This window comes from Choloepus didactylus, chromosome 1 (assembly GCF_015220235.1).
Source record: "Choloepus didactylus isolate mChoDid1 chromosome 1, mChoDid1.pri, whole genome shotgun sequence".
Taxonomy (NCBI): domain Eukaryota; kingdom Metazoa; phylum Chordata; class Mammalia; order Pilosa; family Megalonychidae; genus Choloepus; species Choloepus didactylus.
In genome coordinates, this window is record NC_051307.1 from 128,522,987 (window position 1) to 128,536,778 (window position 13,792).

Genomic DNA, 13,792 nt, shown 5'->3' on the forward strand with positions numbered 1-13,792 from the left:
ATGCCATTTAAAATATCACAGACCACACATTCTTCATCTTTATTTAAAATATATTTTTAATGAGACAGTCATAATCTGAGGAAAAAAAAAAAAAAACAGATGCGGGGATTTTAAATGACTGATGTATTACAAACCAAACTGACAGTGGTTCTAGTTACTGGACATGTGGTCTATTGCAATTCATTTGTTAACTAAAATAAAATGTGAATATGAGCAATTTGTGAGGATAATACATCAAAAAGCTCTCTCTCTCAACACTCAAAGACCATAAAGCAGGTTGAATAAACAAACTCCTAAGTTTTTGGCCAGCTGCTGCCCCTAGCTCTGCAGTGCTGAGCAACTTCCTAGTTTGAACAATACTTAGCTGTATAGAAATAACATATCATGCCCTAGGTTATTTCCAATGTGTCTCAAAGGCAAAAGCTTACATTTGAGCACTGCTTTTCTAGATATTTCCCTAGAAACAGATTATCATATTAATTATATTTTTTTTAAATTTTAAAGCAAATGCATAACATGATTGTTTTAACGTTAACAATATATCCACTAATAATCAGAAATTGTGTTACATTTAAGGAAGCAAAATGTTTGAAGCTGTTTATTAGATTTTATAAATAAATAATGTAGGTGGATAAAAAAGATTGAGAACACATGTTCTTGCCATACCTTGTATTTTTCAAGTCTCAAAACTTCAAACATTTCTACCTTTAATGTTTTGAAAATTGGTATTATTCAGATGACCTGTGCTGAAGAGTTTATGGCAATATTACTTTTTAAAAAGTCAGCTCTACAGGTATAGGTAATTTTCAAAGGATACTTACCAGCTGGCTTTCTTAAAAGAAGAAATGTTTACCTCACTCAGGATGGAAGCCCAATAAAGCTTTACAAGGACCACCTCAGGAGTAGTTTACATTTGAACAATGCTTGTTCTCAAATAAACTTTTTCTTAAAACTCATTTAAACAAATTAATCCTAGCACTTAACTTTTGGATGATACTTCAACCCATGTCTATGCTGTTATTGCATGCACCTGCAAGAAATGAAACCTACCACATTTCTTTCAAATGTTATCAAATTAAGATTTTCACTAAGAATATAACTACATAGTATTTCATAATCACTTGAAAAAAAGAGAAGGGAAGAGGGAAATAACCCATTTGATGTCAATGAGATGATATCAATAGTTTTCACTAAAAATTGAAGAATAAATTTATTTAAAGAAAAAAAATCTTGACCCTCGTATCTTTCCTATAAAGAAACAAAAGATCCAATAGTTTCCTCTCTAGCATTTGAATAAATTGTGGAGCACTCTTGGTTGCCAAAACTAAAGAAGACAGCATATAAATTTAAGAGTTGAGGTACCATTTGAATTGGTCACTTCAGAGAGCCATTTGTTGTTTATTAATCAGTTAGCAGGACTGGTGGTCAAAGCTGAAGGAGATGGTGGTTGGGAGAAAAGATCAAACTAGTTTTCCTGTCTTAATATGTCTGAATTTTCCACTCACAGTTAAAAACAAAAGAAAACAAACAAACAAAAAGGTTTGGGCAACTTGTAATCAATTGGACTATTTGTTTCACTTCAAAATAATTCAACACATGAATCCCTCACAAATCCTAGCCTGTGTCTATCTCGCCCAACCCTCAAAATTATAGATGGACAATTAATAAGTTTGTGATCTACTATATAAAGAATTTTGTATTTCCTCATAATTTTAATAACTGTTCAACAGAGAAGCAAGTGATGAGAACAGAAGAGATTTTTAATGAACTCCCAAAGTATATGAAATATGTTATTTTAATTAGCATACAAAGCACATTTCAATATGATTTAATCTCTTCTAATTTTACCTACATTAAAAGTGTTGGGTTGGTTGACCTTTCTTACTCTCTTTCCTAACTCCTCAAACTTGAGTAGACTCAGTTGTGATGTAAAAATGTGCACTCCTTTTAATTGGCAGGGCAAAAAATAACTTTATTAATATTACTCTTATGCTAGGGAAGAATACTTTGTTTTTCAAATGAGACAATAAGGTAGAAAAAACAAAGATCAAAAAGTCATGAGAAAAACTGTTTAATATGTTAATACATGGATTCAATAAATAGCAAAGCTAGAAATAAATACTTGTAGTAGGTACAATGAATTCATTTCTTGAACACTCAATAGGAGCCCAACATTTGATTTCATAATGTGCACACAGTCACATTTATTCTTCACATGTAACTGCAAAATAGGGATTTCTAGTCCCATTTACAGTAGGAAAACTAAATATTGAGGAATGAAAAATTTTCTCTCTCACTAATATAATTTGTTAAGCTGAAATTTCAACTCAGGTTATTACAAAGCCTATGCCATTACCAAAGCTCTTTTCTATATTTCACACTGCAGTACCTTGTTAATTTCATAGCAATTATATCTACATCTCTTAAATGATAACTCTAAAGACAATTACATAGTATTCCAATTTTAGAGAACAGCAAAGTTGAAGAAAATATCAGAAGTTGTCTTTTATTTTCCAACTCTAGCTAGCTCCATATGAGCTTCCATTTTTTTTCTCTAAATGAGGATTTGGAGCACGTGACTAGTGAATGTTGAATACTCTAAGTGAGGAGTGGACCAAGTATGTAGAGTTGGTGAAGATCTGCACCATGCCAGTGCCAATGCCAGATAGGAGAAGCTTCTAAAACATTGCCAGGGGCTTATCCTACAAGACAGCCTTGATGTCGCCATAAAAATGTGGATTGTCTCTTAGCCCCACCATAGGAGAATAAATCTGGTTCTGACTTTTTTCAGATTTTCAGGGTGTTTTTTGTCAAGTTCTAAATTATTTGGTTTTTCCAAGTTCTATTGCTTTTCTATTTCTGCCATTTGTCTTTGTGATCAATTCTTCAATTATTACTGAGCACTCGTCAGATTCTCATCACTTTAATCTCATGCTCACAATTCTCAAATCCTTATTCCTTTACAGTTTCCTTATAGGTTTCCCATGAGCTGAAAAAAACTGAAATAATTACCAATCACTTCTACTTTGCAGTCTCAAAATAAAGCAAGACTGTAAGGGGAAAGGGAATTTAACTACTCTGACACTACTGATACTCCAGCAGAAGGTGAATGATCTTTCATTAGGCACGTTGTGGAAGGGAGCCTACATTGGGTGACTATTAGGTTCCTTTCCTTCTAGATTTCAGATCTAAGCAGGAAGAAAGATGTTTTAAAATGTGATGCCACTCATTGGCTCAAAATTCTCCAGTTGCATCCCACCTCTCTGAATAAAAGCCCGAGTTGTCACAAATGCCTGCAAAGTCCTAAATATCTTCCTACCAACCAGCTCTCTTTAACGTTTTTTTTTTTTTTTTTTTTTTTTTAACTACTCTATCCCTTGCTATCCCTGTTCCACTCACTCTGGCCCCTTTGCTATTCCAGAATTCATGAAGCATGTTGCTAAATCAGGATCTTTACAACTTGTTCCTTCTTCTATTTTATGGGAAGTACAGTGCCTGGCAGTTCCCTTCTCTTTGCATTCTGAATCATCAAACAAAAAATTAAGCCCCTTCTTTTATATTTCCTCAGACCTATAGACCCAAAGCAGGTTTCCTCTGTTTTACATCCAGAAAAACGGCTTTCTGCCACTTGAAACAATTTTAAAGTGGTTAAATCACACATATAATCAAGTTGGTTAAAAAAATCTAATCTCATTGATTTAACATATGGCACAGGTAGGAAAAAAATAATAATAATGACAAATTCAACATTTAACCTATTAAATTTTATATATATATATGTGTATGTGTGTGTGTATATATATTCATAATTGTTAACCCCTTATTATGTACATGCCCTATAAATATGCCCTAAAAATCTATACTAAAATTTGTTATTCTAAGAACTAACTTTTCCCAAGGAATATTCAGCTCAACAATATGAACCAAATTAAATTTATTATACATTTCTATAACAAATACTCATGTTTTCTGTGTGAGACATGTGATATATATTTGCCACTCTTCCACTAGGCAATATTAAAAAAAAAAACCTTTATTTATTATTTATCATATTACACAATAACACTTTTTAATCTGCCAGAATTTAACTTTATCTGTGCATATCTAGCTATTGATTATTTACAGGATTTTTAAGCATTTTTCTTTTCCTACAGAGTAAAAATTTCGCTTATATCCATACCATGAGATTAATATATTACTAATTACACATGCATATGAGTAATTCTGATATAATCCCTCTTTCCTCACACTGTCACTTTCTGGTTAAAACCAACATGTGATTTGTGGGTGGGAGGTTGCTTTTGAAACTGGTACTTTAAATAATTTATTAACTAAAACAAAGTACAAAATGTGGATAAATAAATTATGGTACATGAAATAACTTACAAATTTTTTTTCTAATAGCAGTTATCCATGAAAATATAAAAAATGTGACAAAGAAAATAACATCTAATTAAGTAGACAGTTGAGGAGGCTTTATTTTGAGAGGATTATATTTTTTCCTAAGATAGTTAAGTATTAACTATTTCTGGAAAACATTTTTTAGGACATATTATCATGTGCATAACAAAATGCCTAGTGGAGGTATGATTTCTCTTTTTATATTCATTTTTGCATCAATTAATTTGGTAAACATTTACAAGCCATATACTCTGCTACTGGGTCCTAGGAACTACAAAAAGCTAGAGATACACAATAGAACATGATAGGACCTGCTCACTCATAGTGAAGTGGTGGGGTCAGAGACCAGGGCCTTGAAAAGCTTTTAGGAGAAGATACCTGTTTTAAGTTAATATGAGAGTAAACTGGAAGAAGCCAAATATGCAGGAACCAAAGATGAATTGTTTGTGTGTCATGTTAAGGAATTTAAATTAAATCTTAAGCAAAGCCATTTCATGATTTTAAATGGGAGAGTAACATGCCCTTATTGAAACACAAATTTATTAGCTTTCATTCCATGAAAGAGTTTTTGTACATGTTGTCCAGAGTTGCTGAGATTATTTTTGGCATCAAAATAATAATTTTCATTTCTGAGATAGTGGCATTCATCCTTCTTAGGTTGCTTTTGTTTGCTGGCTTATTTGTATCAGGAGTATACTTGCTTCTCATCTTTATTTTATTATTCTTTTAAAAATTATTGTAAAATGTATTTTTTCTTGTTTCAGTATGAAAGTACTTAACACTAAATTTGCCTCTGAATGCAAATTTGGCATATCCCAAATTTTCAAGTCATTCCATTTGTTGATTTCTTTGTATCTGAAATATGCTAGCTTCTTTTATATTTATTTATTTAATTTTAAAAAATTATTCTTAGTTACTTTTTCTTCTTTCAGTATGAAAGTATTTAACACCAAAATTTGCCTTACAATGCAAATTTTCCAGTATCCTATAAGTTTGCATATTTATGTGTACTTTATCTTCTAAAATACTTGCAGTTGCAAGTTTGCTTTTCCCTTGCATGCAGAAATTCCCTTGCTCTGGAGAGATTTTTTGGTTAGTTCACTTTTTAGTATCTCTATCTATATACATGCTGTAAATATATGCATACTCTTTTACAAATTTGAAGGCTTTTTAGTCTATATGCTTATGTAATCGTTAGAAATGTTGACACAAATTTTCATTTTTATAAAATCAAATTTAATAACTTTTTCTGGAGGAGTGTGGTTAATATAACAACACTTTTTGAAACATGTTATTTTTCTTTGGGAAAAAAGGTAAATTACCTGTCTCTAAGGTTAAATAAATTTTAAATTGACTAAATTTGTAGTGACATTAATAAAGTCCTTCGTTAATATATTTCTTAGTTACATTATTAATATTAATTTATATTTATAATTTGAATAGCTTTTTACTTCCTATGTTTCAATACAATGCTCATTAGGACACAATTTATTAGAACTGCAAGTTTTCCAATATTGAATTTTTTTATTGTATTTATGTAATTATTTACTTAATTTTTGGCCTTGTATTTTACCATGTCTGCTATTTATGATGTTGTTTCTTATTTTCTTCTACTTGTATTTATGCTACATTTTGCCCTTGTTTTTTTACCTTTAACTTTTTGTATTACTTTATTTTACATAAATTATTTAAACGTAATAAAATTGAAAATTAACGTGAGGACAATTTATACTTTGTGCTTCATGTTAATAGTATGAATGAAAAGTCTTTCATACATATTATTATATAGTATTAGAATTGTGTTGTATGAATAGAAATAACTTTATATAGTTACTCCATACATAAGAACTTGGGAGGGTCAATCAATTGATTCATACTTTCAACAAATAAAAATTAATCAAATCATAATATATTGTATTAAACTTTCCATAATATTCATCACACACAAAACATAAAATCTAGGCATTGGAAAAATAAATATAAAGGAGTATAGGAGAGAATTTTTAAAATCCTCCTACAAATTACAGTTCTTTCCTTCTATCACAAATTAAAAGAGACTGTCAAAGGTTAATCTATTAGATGAAAATAACAGTCCAATGTATGTAGGGATTGATCAATATTGGATATTTGAATTTAGTACCAATCCTCCATTTTCTTTTTCCTTTTTTTACTGCATTTCCCTGTTTTCTCACAGACATTCAGAAATTTATGCTCTTTTTTTTTTTTTTCCTTTCCTGCTGGTGATATTTACACTTAGGGTGTGATGCACTGGTGATTAATGTTACTATCATCAGTACAATTGTGAACTTTCAGGAACCACTGGCTGGCAGAGAGACATTTTAAGGCAGATTTATGCTTCCTTGGTGCCTCCAAATTTATACAAAATAGATGTTGATGTCCTCAGCAGTTAGTCCATTCAGTTAAATTACTGCATTTTAGTTAAGATTACAAGCTTGGGAACTATCAGTTTATTTAAGCAGTATGAATCTGTTCTAAGATATAATTAAGTTTTAATTAATCAAATATAAACGCATTGCCTACTGTAGAGTTCTTCCCTCAAATTTTAAAAAACTGAAATTTACTAATCAAATTTAATCCTGTTTTTGTTTGTGATATGCCGGCCCATTTAAGTGGGTTTCAACATCAGTTTTGCCAATTGTTAATAATAATGAAAATTATTGACTTGGGACTACAGACTTTATCTTCTTAACAATAAACAAGTCAATATAAAAGAAGATGAAGAGAGGAGGAGGAAGAGGAATGGAAGAAGGAAGAGGAGGGAGAGGAGGGGAGAAGAAAAACTTTTAATTAGTTCTGGTTTATTTCATGGGACTCATTTTTTTTTTTCCTTTTTATTGCAGTGTAATCTCAATTTTGTTAGAAAATAATTAAATGTTTCATATTTTATTGTTTAAATCAATGCTGAGTGCTTTTAAAGGAAAAAAGTTCACAGGTTTACAGAGTACATGCACTAAAAAATAAAGTATTTCAGTGGACTAAATTATATAAACTTTTGATTATGAAACATAAAGAAGTTAATTTATATTTATCAGAATCAATGAATTTGGTATTATTTCATGGACAAGGAAAATAAATCAAATCTAAGATCTTTTCTCTAAATATTAAAAGTTCTGTTTCAAAAGCTAAATTACCAATCAGTTATATGTTATATAAAAATTTTGTTCTTCCTGAACTTTAGAGTTCTTTGTGTAAGTAACATTTAAGACAACATTTATTTACCATGAAAAATAGCTTAAAAGGAGATCATTTGTTTTGATATTTAACATCATTCTTCAACATCTACAATTTTGACCATTTAGAAAGTTCTACTATTCACAAAAAATCATAGACACTGACCCTTAGAAGACATTTCTTTACATAAGTGGGACATTCTTTAGTAAGTTCTCAAATATTTGTCTAATGTTCAAGCATCGTGAACATTTAAAAATTTAAGTATATCCTGAATTACAGGAAATATATTAATGCATGTATGAATGTTTTAAATATTTTTAAATTACATGTAAACTTAAAATGAATCACTGAATTTTTTTTTTTTACTTTTTTTTTTTTCATTTTTATTGAGATTGTTCAGATACCATACAATTATCCAAAGATCCAAAGTGTACAATCACTTGCCCCTGGGTACCCTCATAGAGCTGTGCCTCCATCACACTTAATTTTTGTTCAATTTTTAGAAACTTTTCATTACTCCAGACAAGAAATAAAGTGAAAGATGAAAAAAGAAAAAAAAGAAAAGGAAACTCTAAACCTCCCCATCCCTAACCAACCCCCCTCAATTGTTGACTCCTAGTATTGATATAGTACGTTTGTTATTGTTTATGAAAAAATGTTGAAATACTACTAACTCTAGTATATAGTTTCTAATAGGTATATAGTTCTTCCCTATATGCCCCTCTATTATTAACTTCTAATTGTATTATCATACATTTGTTCTGGTTCATGAAGTGATTTCTAGTATTTGGACAGTTGATCATGGACATTGCCCACCATAGGATTCAGTTTTATACATTTCCATCTTTTGACCTCCAACTTTCCTTCTGGTGACATATATGACTCTGAGCTTCCCCTTTCCACCTCATTCACACACCATTTGGCACTGTTAGTTATTCTCACATCTTGCTACCAACACCCCTGTTCATTTCCAAACATTTAAGTTCATCCTAATTGAACATTCTGCTCATACTAAGCAAGAGCATCTACATTTCTTCCACAAGGCAGGAGGGAGAGTCAAAGAAGGTAGAGAGGCAAAAGAAAGAGGAAACAAACAAACAAAAAAATGACAGCTAGGAAGCAGCAAAAGGAAAAATAACCTTAAATCAAAGTAGAATAAAGAATCAGACAATACCACCAATGTCAAGTGTCTAACATGCCTCCCCTATCCCCCCCTCTTATCTGCATTTACCTTGGTATATCACCTTTGTTACATTAAAGGAAGCATAATACAATGCTTCTATTAGTTACAGTCTCTAGTTTATGCTGATTGCATCCCTCCCCCAATGCCTCCCCATTTTTAACACCTTGCAAGGTTGACATTTTCTTGTTCTCCCTCGTAAAAGAACATATTTGCACATTTTATGACAATTGTTGAACAGTCTAGATTTCACCAAGTTACACAGTCCCAGTCTTTATCTTTCCTCCTTTCTTGTGGTGTCTCACATGCTCCCCATCTTTCTCTCTCAACCGTATTCATAGTTACCTTTGTTCAGTGTACTTACATTGTTGTGCTACCATCTCCCAAAATTGTGTTCCAAACCACACACTCCTGTCTTCTATCACTCTGTAGTGCTCCCTTTAGTATTTCCTGTAGGGCAGGTGTCTTGTTCACAAAGTCTCTCATTGTCTGTTTGTCAGAAAATATTTTGAGCTTTCCCTCATATTTGAAGGACAGCTTTGCTGGATACAGGATTCTTGGTTGATGGTTTTTCTCTTTCAGTATCTTAAATATATCACACCACTTCCTTCTTGCCTCCATGGTTTCTGCTGAGAGATCCGCACATAGTCTTATGAAGCTTCCTTTGTATGTAATGGATCGCTTTTCTCTTGCTGCTTTCAGGATTCTCTCTGTCTTTGGCATTTGATAATCTGATTATTAAGTGTCTTGGCGTAGGCCTATTCATATCTCTTCTGTTTGGAGTACGCTGCACTTCTTGGATCTGTAATTTTATGTCTTTCTTAAGAGATGGGAAATTTTCATTGATTATTTCCTCTATTATTGCTTCTGCCCCCTTTCCCTTCTCTTCTCCTTCTGGGACACCAATGATACCTACATTATTGTACTTTGTTTCATCCTTGAGTTCCCGGAGACGTTGCTCATATTTTTTCATTCTTTTCTCCATCTGCTCCTTTGCGTGTAGGCTTTCAGGTGTTTTGTTCTCCAGTTCCTGAGTGTTTTCTTCTGCCTCTTGAGATCTGCTGTTGTATGTTTCCATTGTGTCTTTCATCTCTTGTGTTGTGTGTTTCATTTCCATAGATTCTACTGGTAGGTTTTTTGAACTTTTGATTTCTGCCGTATACATGTTCAGTGCTTCCTTTACAGCCTCTATCTCTTTTGCAATATCTTCTCTAAACTTTTTGAATTGATTTAGCATTAGTTGTTTAAATTCCTGTATCTCAGTTGAAGTGTACATTTGTTCCTTTGACTGGGCCATAACTTTGTTTTTCTTAGTGTAGGTTGTAATTTTCTGTTGTCTAGGCATGGTTTCCTTGGTTATCCAAATCAGGTTTTCCCAGACCAGAACAGGCTCAGGTCCCAGAGGGAAGAAATATTCAGTATCTGGTTTCCCTGAGGGTGTGTCTTAGAAAATTGCTCCACCCTTTGATGCCTCAGGTCACTGTGCTTTTCTACCCAGCAGGTGAGGCCTGTCAGCCTATAATTCTTGACTGGTGTGAGGAGGTGTGGCCATGTTCCCCCAGGCACTGGGGTCTGGTTCTGAATGGAAAGGGCCCCACCCCTTTCCTCCTAGAGAAGACAGACCCCTCAGGTGGAGGTCATTAGCATTTCAATGGTCTCGCTCTCTGCTTGTGGTGTCTCCACCCTTCCCAGAGTCACAGCCCTGGAAACTGAAAATGACTGGGGCTTTCTCCACTGAGCCGAAAAAGAAACAGATAGTCCCCTTCAGACCCAGTCCAAGGCAACCCTGCGGCTCTCCCAGATCAGTCGTCACCCAAAGCCTCTGTCTGTTTTTTGGGGCTGCGTACCTGTAGTGAGCAGTTCACACTCACTACTTAAAACCCCAGTTGGAGCTCAGCTGAGCTGTATTCCCTTGCTGGGAGAGAGCTTCTCTCTGGCACCACGTGGCTCTGCAGCTCGGGCTATGGGGGAGGGGGTCTCCCGACCTGGTTCCGCAGGTTTTACTTACGGATTTTATGCTGTGTTCTCGGGCATTCCTCCCAATTCAGGTTGGTGTATGATGAATGGATGGTCTCATTTGTCCCCCCGCAGTTATTCTGGATTATATACTAGTTGTTTCTGGTTTTTTGTAGTTGTTCCAGGGGGACTACTTAGCTTCCACTCCTCTCTATGCTGCCATCTTGCCTGAGTCATCACTGAATTTTTAAATGTTCATGATGCTTGAACATTCCTAACTGAAAAGTATAATTTTGTTTTAAAGTGTTAGTCCCTATTTTCAGGATAGTTGAAATAACTTTGAATGTTGTTTTTAATTTAATAACAATGACTCAGAATCTTAAAAGTTTAAAAATAAAAAAGAACCACAAATGTATACAATGCTTATAGACAGAAGTAATTCAAGCCATCTTATAGCACTATCTACCTATATTATGAACATAAATATAAGCTTTAAAAATTTCATAATTTAAGAGTTTCTGGTGTCCAAAAACTTTATACTTCGCTATAATATACTTTCAAAAAATCAGGATTTCAAGGTTTTGTAGTACATGAACCTTCATTTGGTTCATTGTTTCACATAATTTCTGACATGAACACTCTTCTCCCCTAGCACACTAATACATTTTGCAAACTCCTTGAAAACAGAGACTGTCTTAGTCATCCGACTATTCTGCAAAGCAATTAATAAACTGCTTTCATTTAGTCGTTGGCTGTAATAAGGACTAGACATTGTTTGGAATTAAAATATATTGGAATGAGTGTAAAATCTATGTAGAATACCAATTGTGAAGCTATTACTATGCAGTAATAAATATTCATATATAGGTATTTTAATCAGAAATAATACTGTTATATAATTATAAATGCAAATGGATTCATTAAATGAGATTTTTGTTATGTAAGGCAGCCAAGAGAGTAATATCTATATATATCCTTTGCAATTAAAGCTAATACAATGTAATATAATTTGACCTAATATAATATATGAACTCATTTTTGCATTTTATATATTTTATACATTTTTATATATCTTATACATTATACACATTTCGTATAATGCATAATATTTTTATTGAAAGATTTTCAGTTAGAGAGAGACGCTTATAACAGAAAATGAAGAATAAAAAATTGTTGCGTAGTATACTTGGAGAAAATGACATCTGTGTGCCAGTTTGAATGTACTGTGTCCCCCAAACACCATTATCTTTGATGTACTCTTGTGTGGGCAGACGTTATCAGTGCTGATTAGATTTGCATGGAAATGAGCCCCACCCAACTGTAGGTGATAACTCTGATGAGGTATTTCCATGGAGACATGGCCCCAACCATTCAGGGTGGGCCTTGATCAGTGGAGCCATATAAATGAGCTGACGGGCAGAGGGAACTCAGTGCAGCTGTGAGTGATGTTTTGCAGAGGAGCTACAGCCAAGAGGGACACTTTGAAGAAAGCACAGGAGCTGCAGAAGAGAGACAGTTTGAAAATGGCCATTGAAAGCAGACTCTTGCTCTGGAGAAGTTAAAAGAGGACAAACACCCTAAGAGCAACTAAGAGTGACATTTTTGAGAAACTGCAGCCTAGAGAGGAATGTCCTGGGAGAAAGCCATTTTGAAACCAGAACTTTGGAGCAGATGCCAGCCATGTGCCTTCCCAGCTAACAGAGGTTTTCTGGACACCATTGGCCATCCTCCAGTGAAGGAACCTGATTGCTGATGTGTTACCTTGGACACTTTATGGCCTTAAGAGTGTAACTTTGCAACCAAGTAAACCCCCTTTTATAAAAGCCAATCCATCTCTGATGTTTTGCATTCCAGCAGCATTAGCAAACTAGAACAATCTGTAATCAACATTATTTTCAGTTAATATAAACAGCAATTAAAATTTAGATTAATACAACTTATTCCATGTTTTACAGGAAATATTGATGAAGCAGAAAGAGAATGGAAAGCAGGATTCCATCGCTGGAACAGTTACATGATGGACTGGAAAAATCAATTTAACGATTATATTAGCAAGAAGGAAAGTTGTGTGGGTCTCTAATTAATAGATTTACCCTTTATAGAATGTTCATTTTCTTGTAGATCAAAGCAAAAATATCAGTAGCTCTCTTACACACCTGGTAAGAAAGCTATTATAGAGCTGAAACAAAAATGCCAAGAGGATAATATCGATTCCTCACATCTTTCACTTAGTATTTTTCCTAGCATTCAAAACCCAAATGGCTAGAACATGTTTAATTAAATTTCACAATATAAAGTTTGACAATTAGTTATATGCATATTAAAATGATGTGCTGCTTCAAACTCTCTTTCCAGAATAATTTTGCTATGGTTTTTTTTTCCCCTAAAAAGTAACTGTGTTGTGTTTTTATTCACATATGTATCAACACTCATACAAAAGTATCTTTTTAAAATGAATTAGATCTGGAAACACTGAATATTATAATATACAACACTATTTCCTCTAATTTATGAATTTAATGTCAATATGAGATATTAAAACAAACACAGAAAACAATTGGCTTCCTTTGATTCTTATATAAGGGCAGAGAGAATTTTCAGATAAGAGGTTCAATCACTTGGAAATATTTTATGATAGAAACAAAGTGTTACCAACAGACAAAATTAGAACAATATGATTAACTCTACTATGGATTTTTTTAAATCCTATATGCTTGGAGTCCCAAACTATATTCTCTCTTCTTACAACTCTTGCTCTTGTCCACTGTCCCCACACATACCCCAGCATTCCCTAAACATGCACATATATGAATTACTCTCCCTGTATTTCAAATCGAGAAACATGGATGATCAGGAGTTGGAAGTGAGAAGGTATAGACTACTGCCATGGGGAAACTCTTGGGTGAGCCTAGAAATATTAGAATTTTAATAGGTAAATTGTTCAAATCCAGGAGAGAAATGGATCTATTTTTTGCAAACAAATTATGCTACTTTTTTTTAATTGAGATTGTTCACATACCATACAATTATCCAAAGATTCACAGTGTGTAATCAATTGCCAAT

General features: G+C 33.2%; 1 protein-coding gene across 1 annotated transcript in view; it reads left to right on the plus strand.

Annotated features, from left to right (window-relative positions):
- BCHE (butyrylcholinesterase) overlaps positions 1-13,518 on the plus strand; it is a 73,508-nt gene extending 59,990 nt beyond the window's left edge. Inside the window, exon 4 of the mRNA XM_037841409.1 lies at positions 12,685-13,518. Coding sequence (XP_037697337.1) covers positions 12,685-12,809 — 125 coding nt within the window. The 3' untranslated portion in view covers positions 12,810-13,518. The remainder of the gene's footprint in view (positions 1-12,684) is intronic.
- Positions 13,519-13,792: the final 274 nt, after the last annotated feature.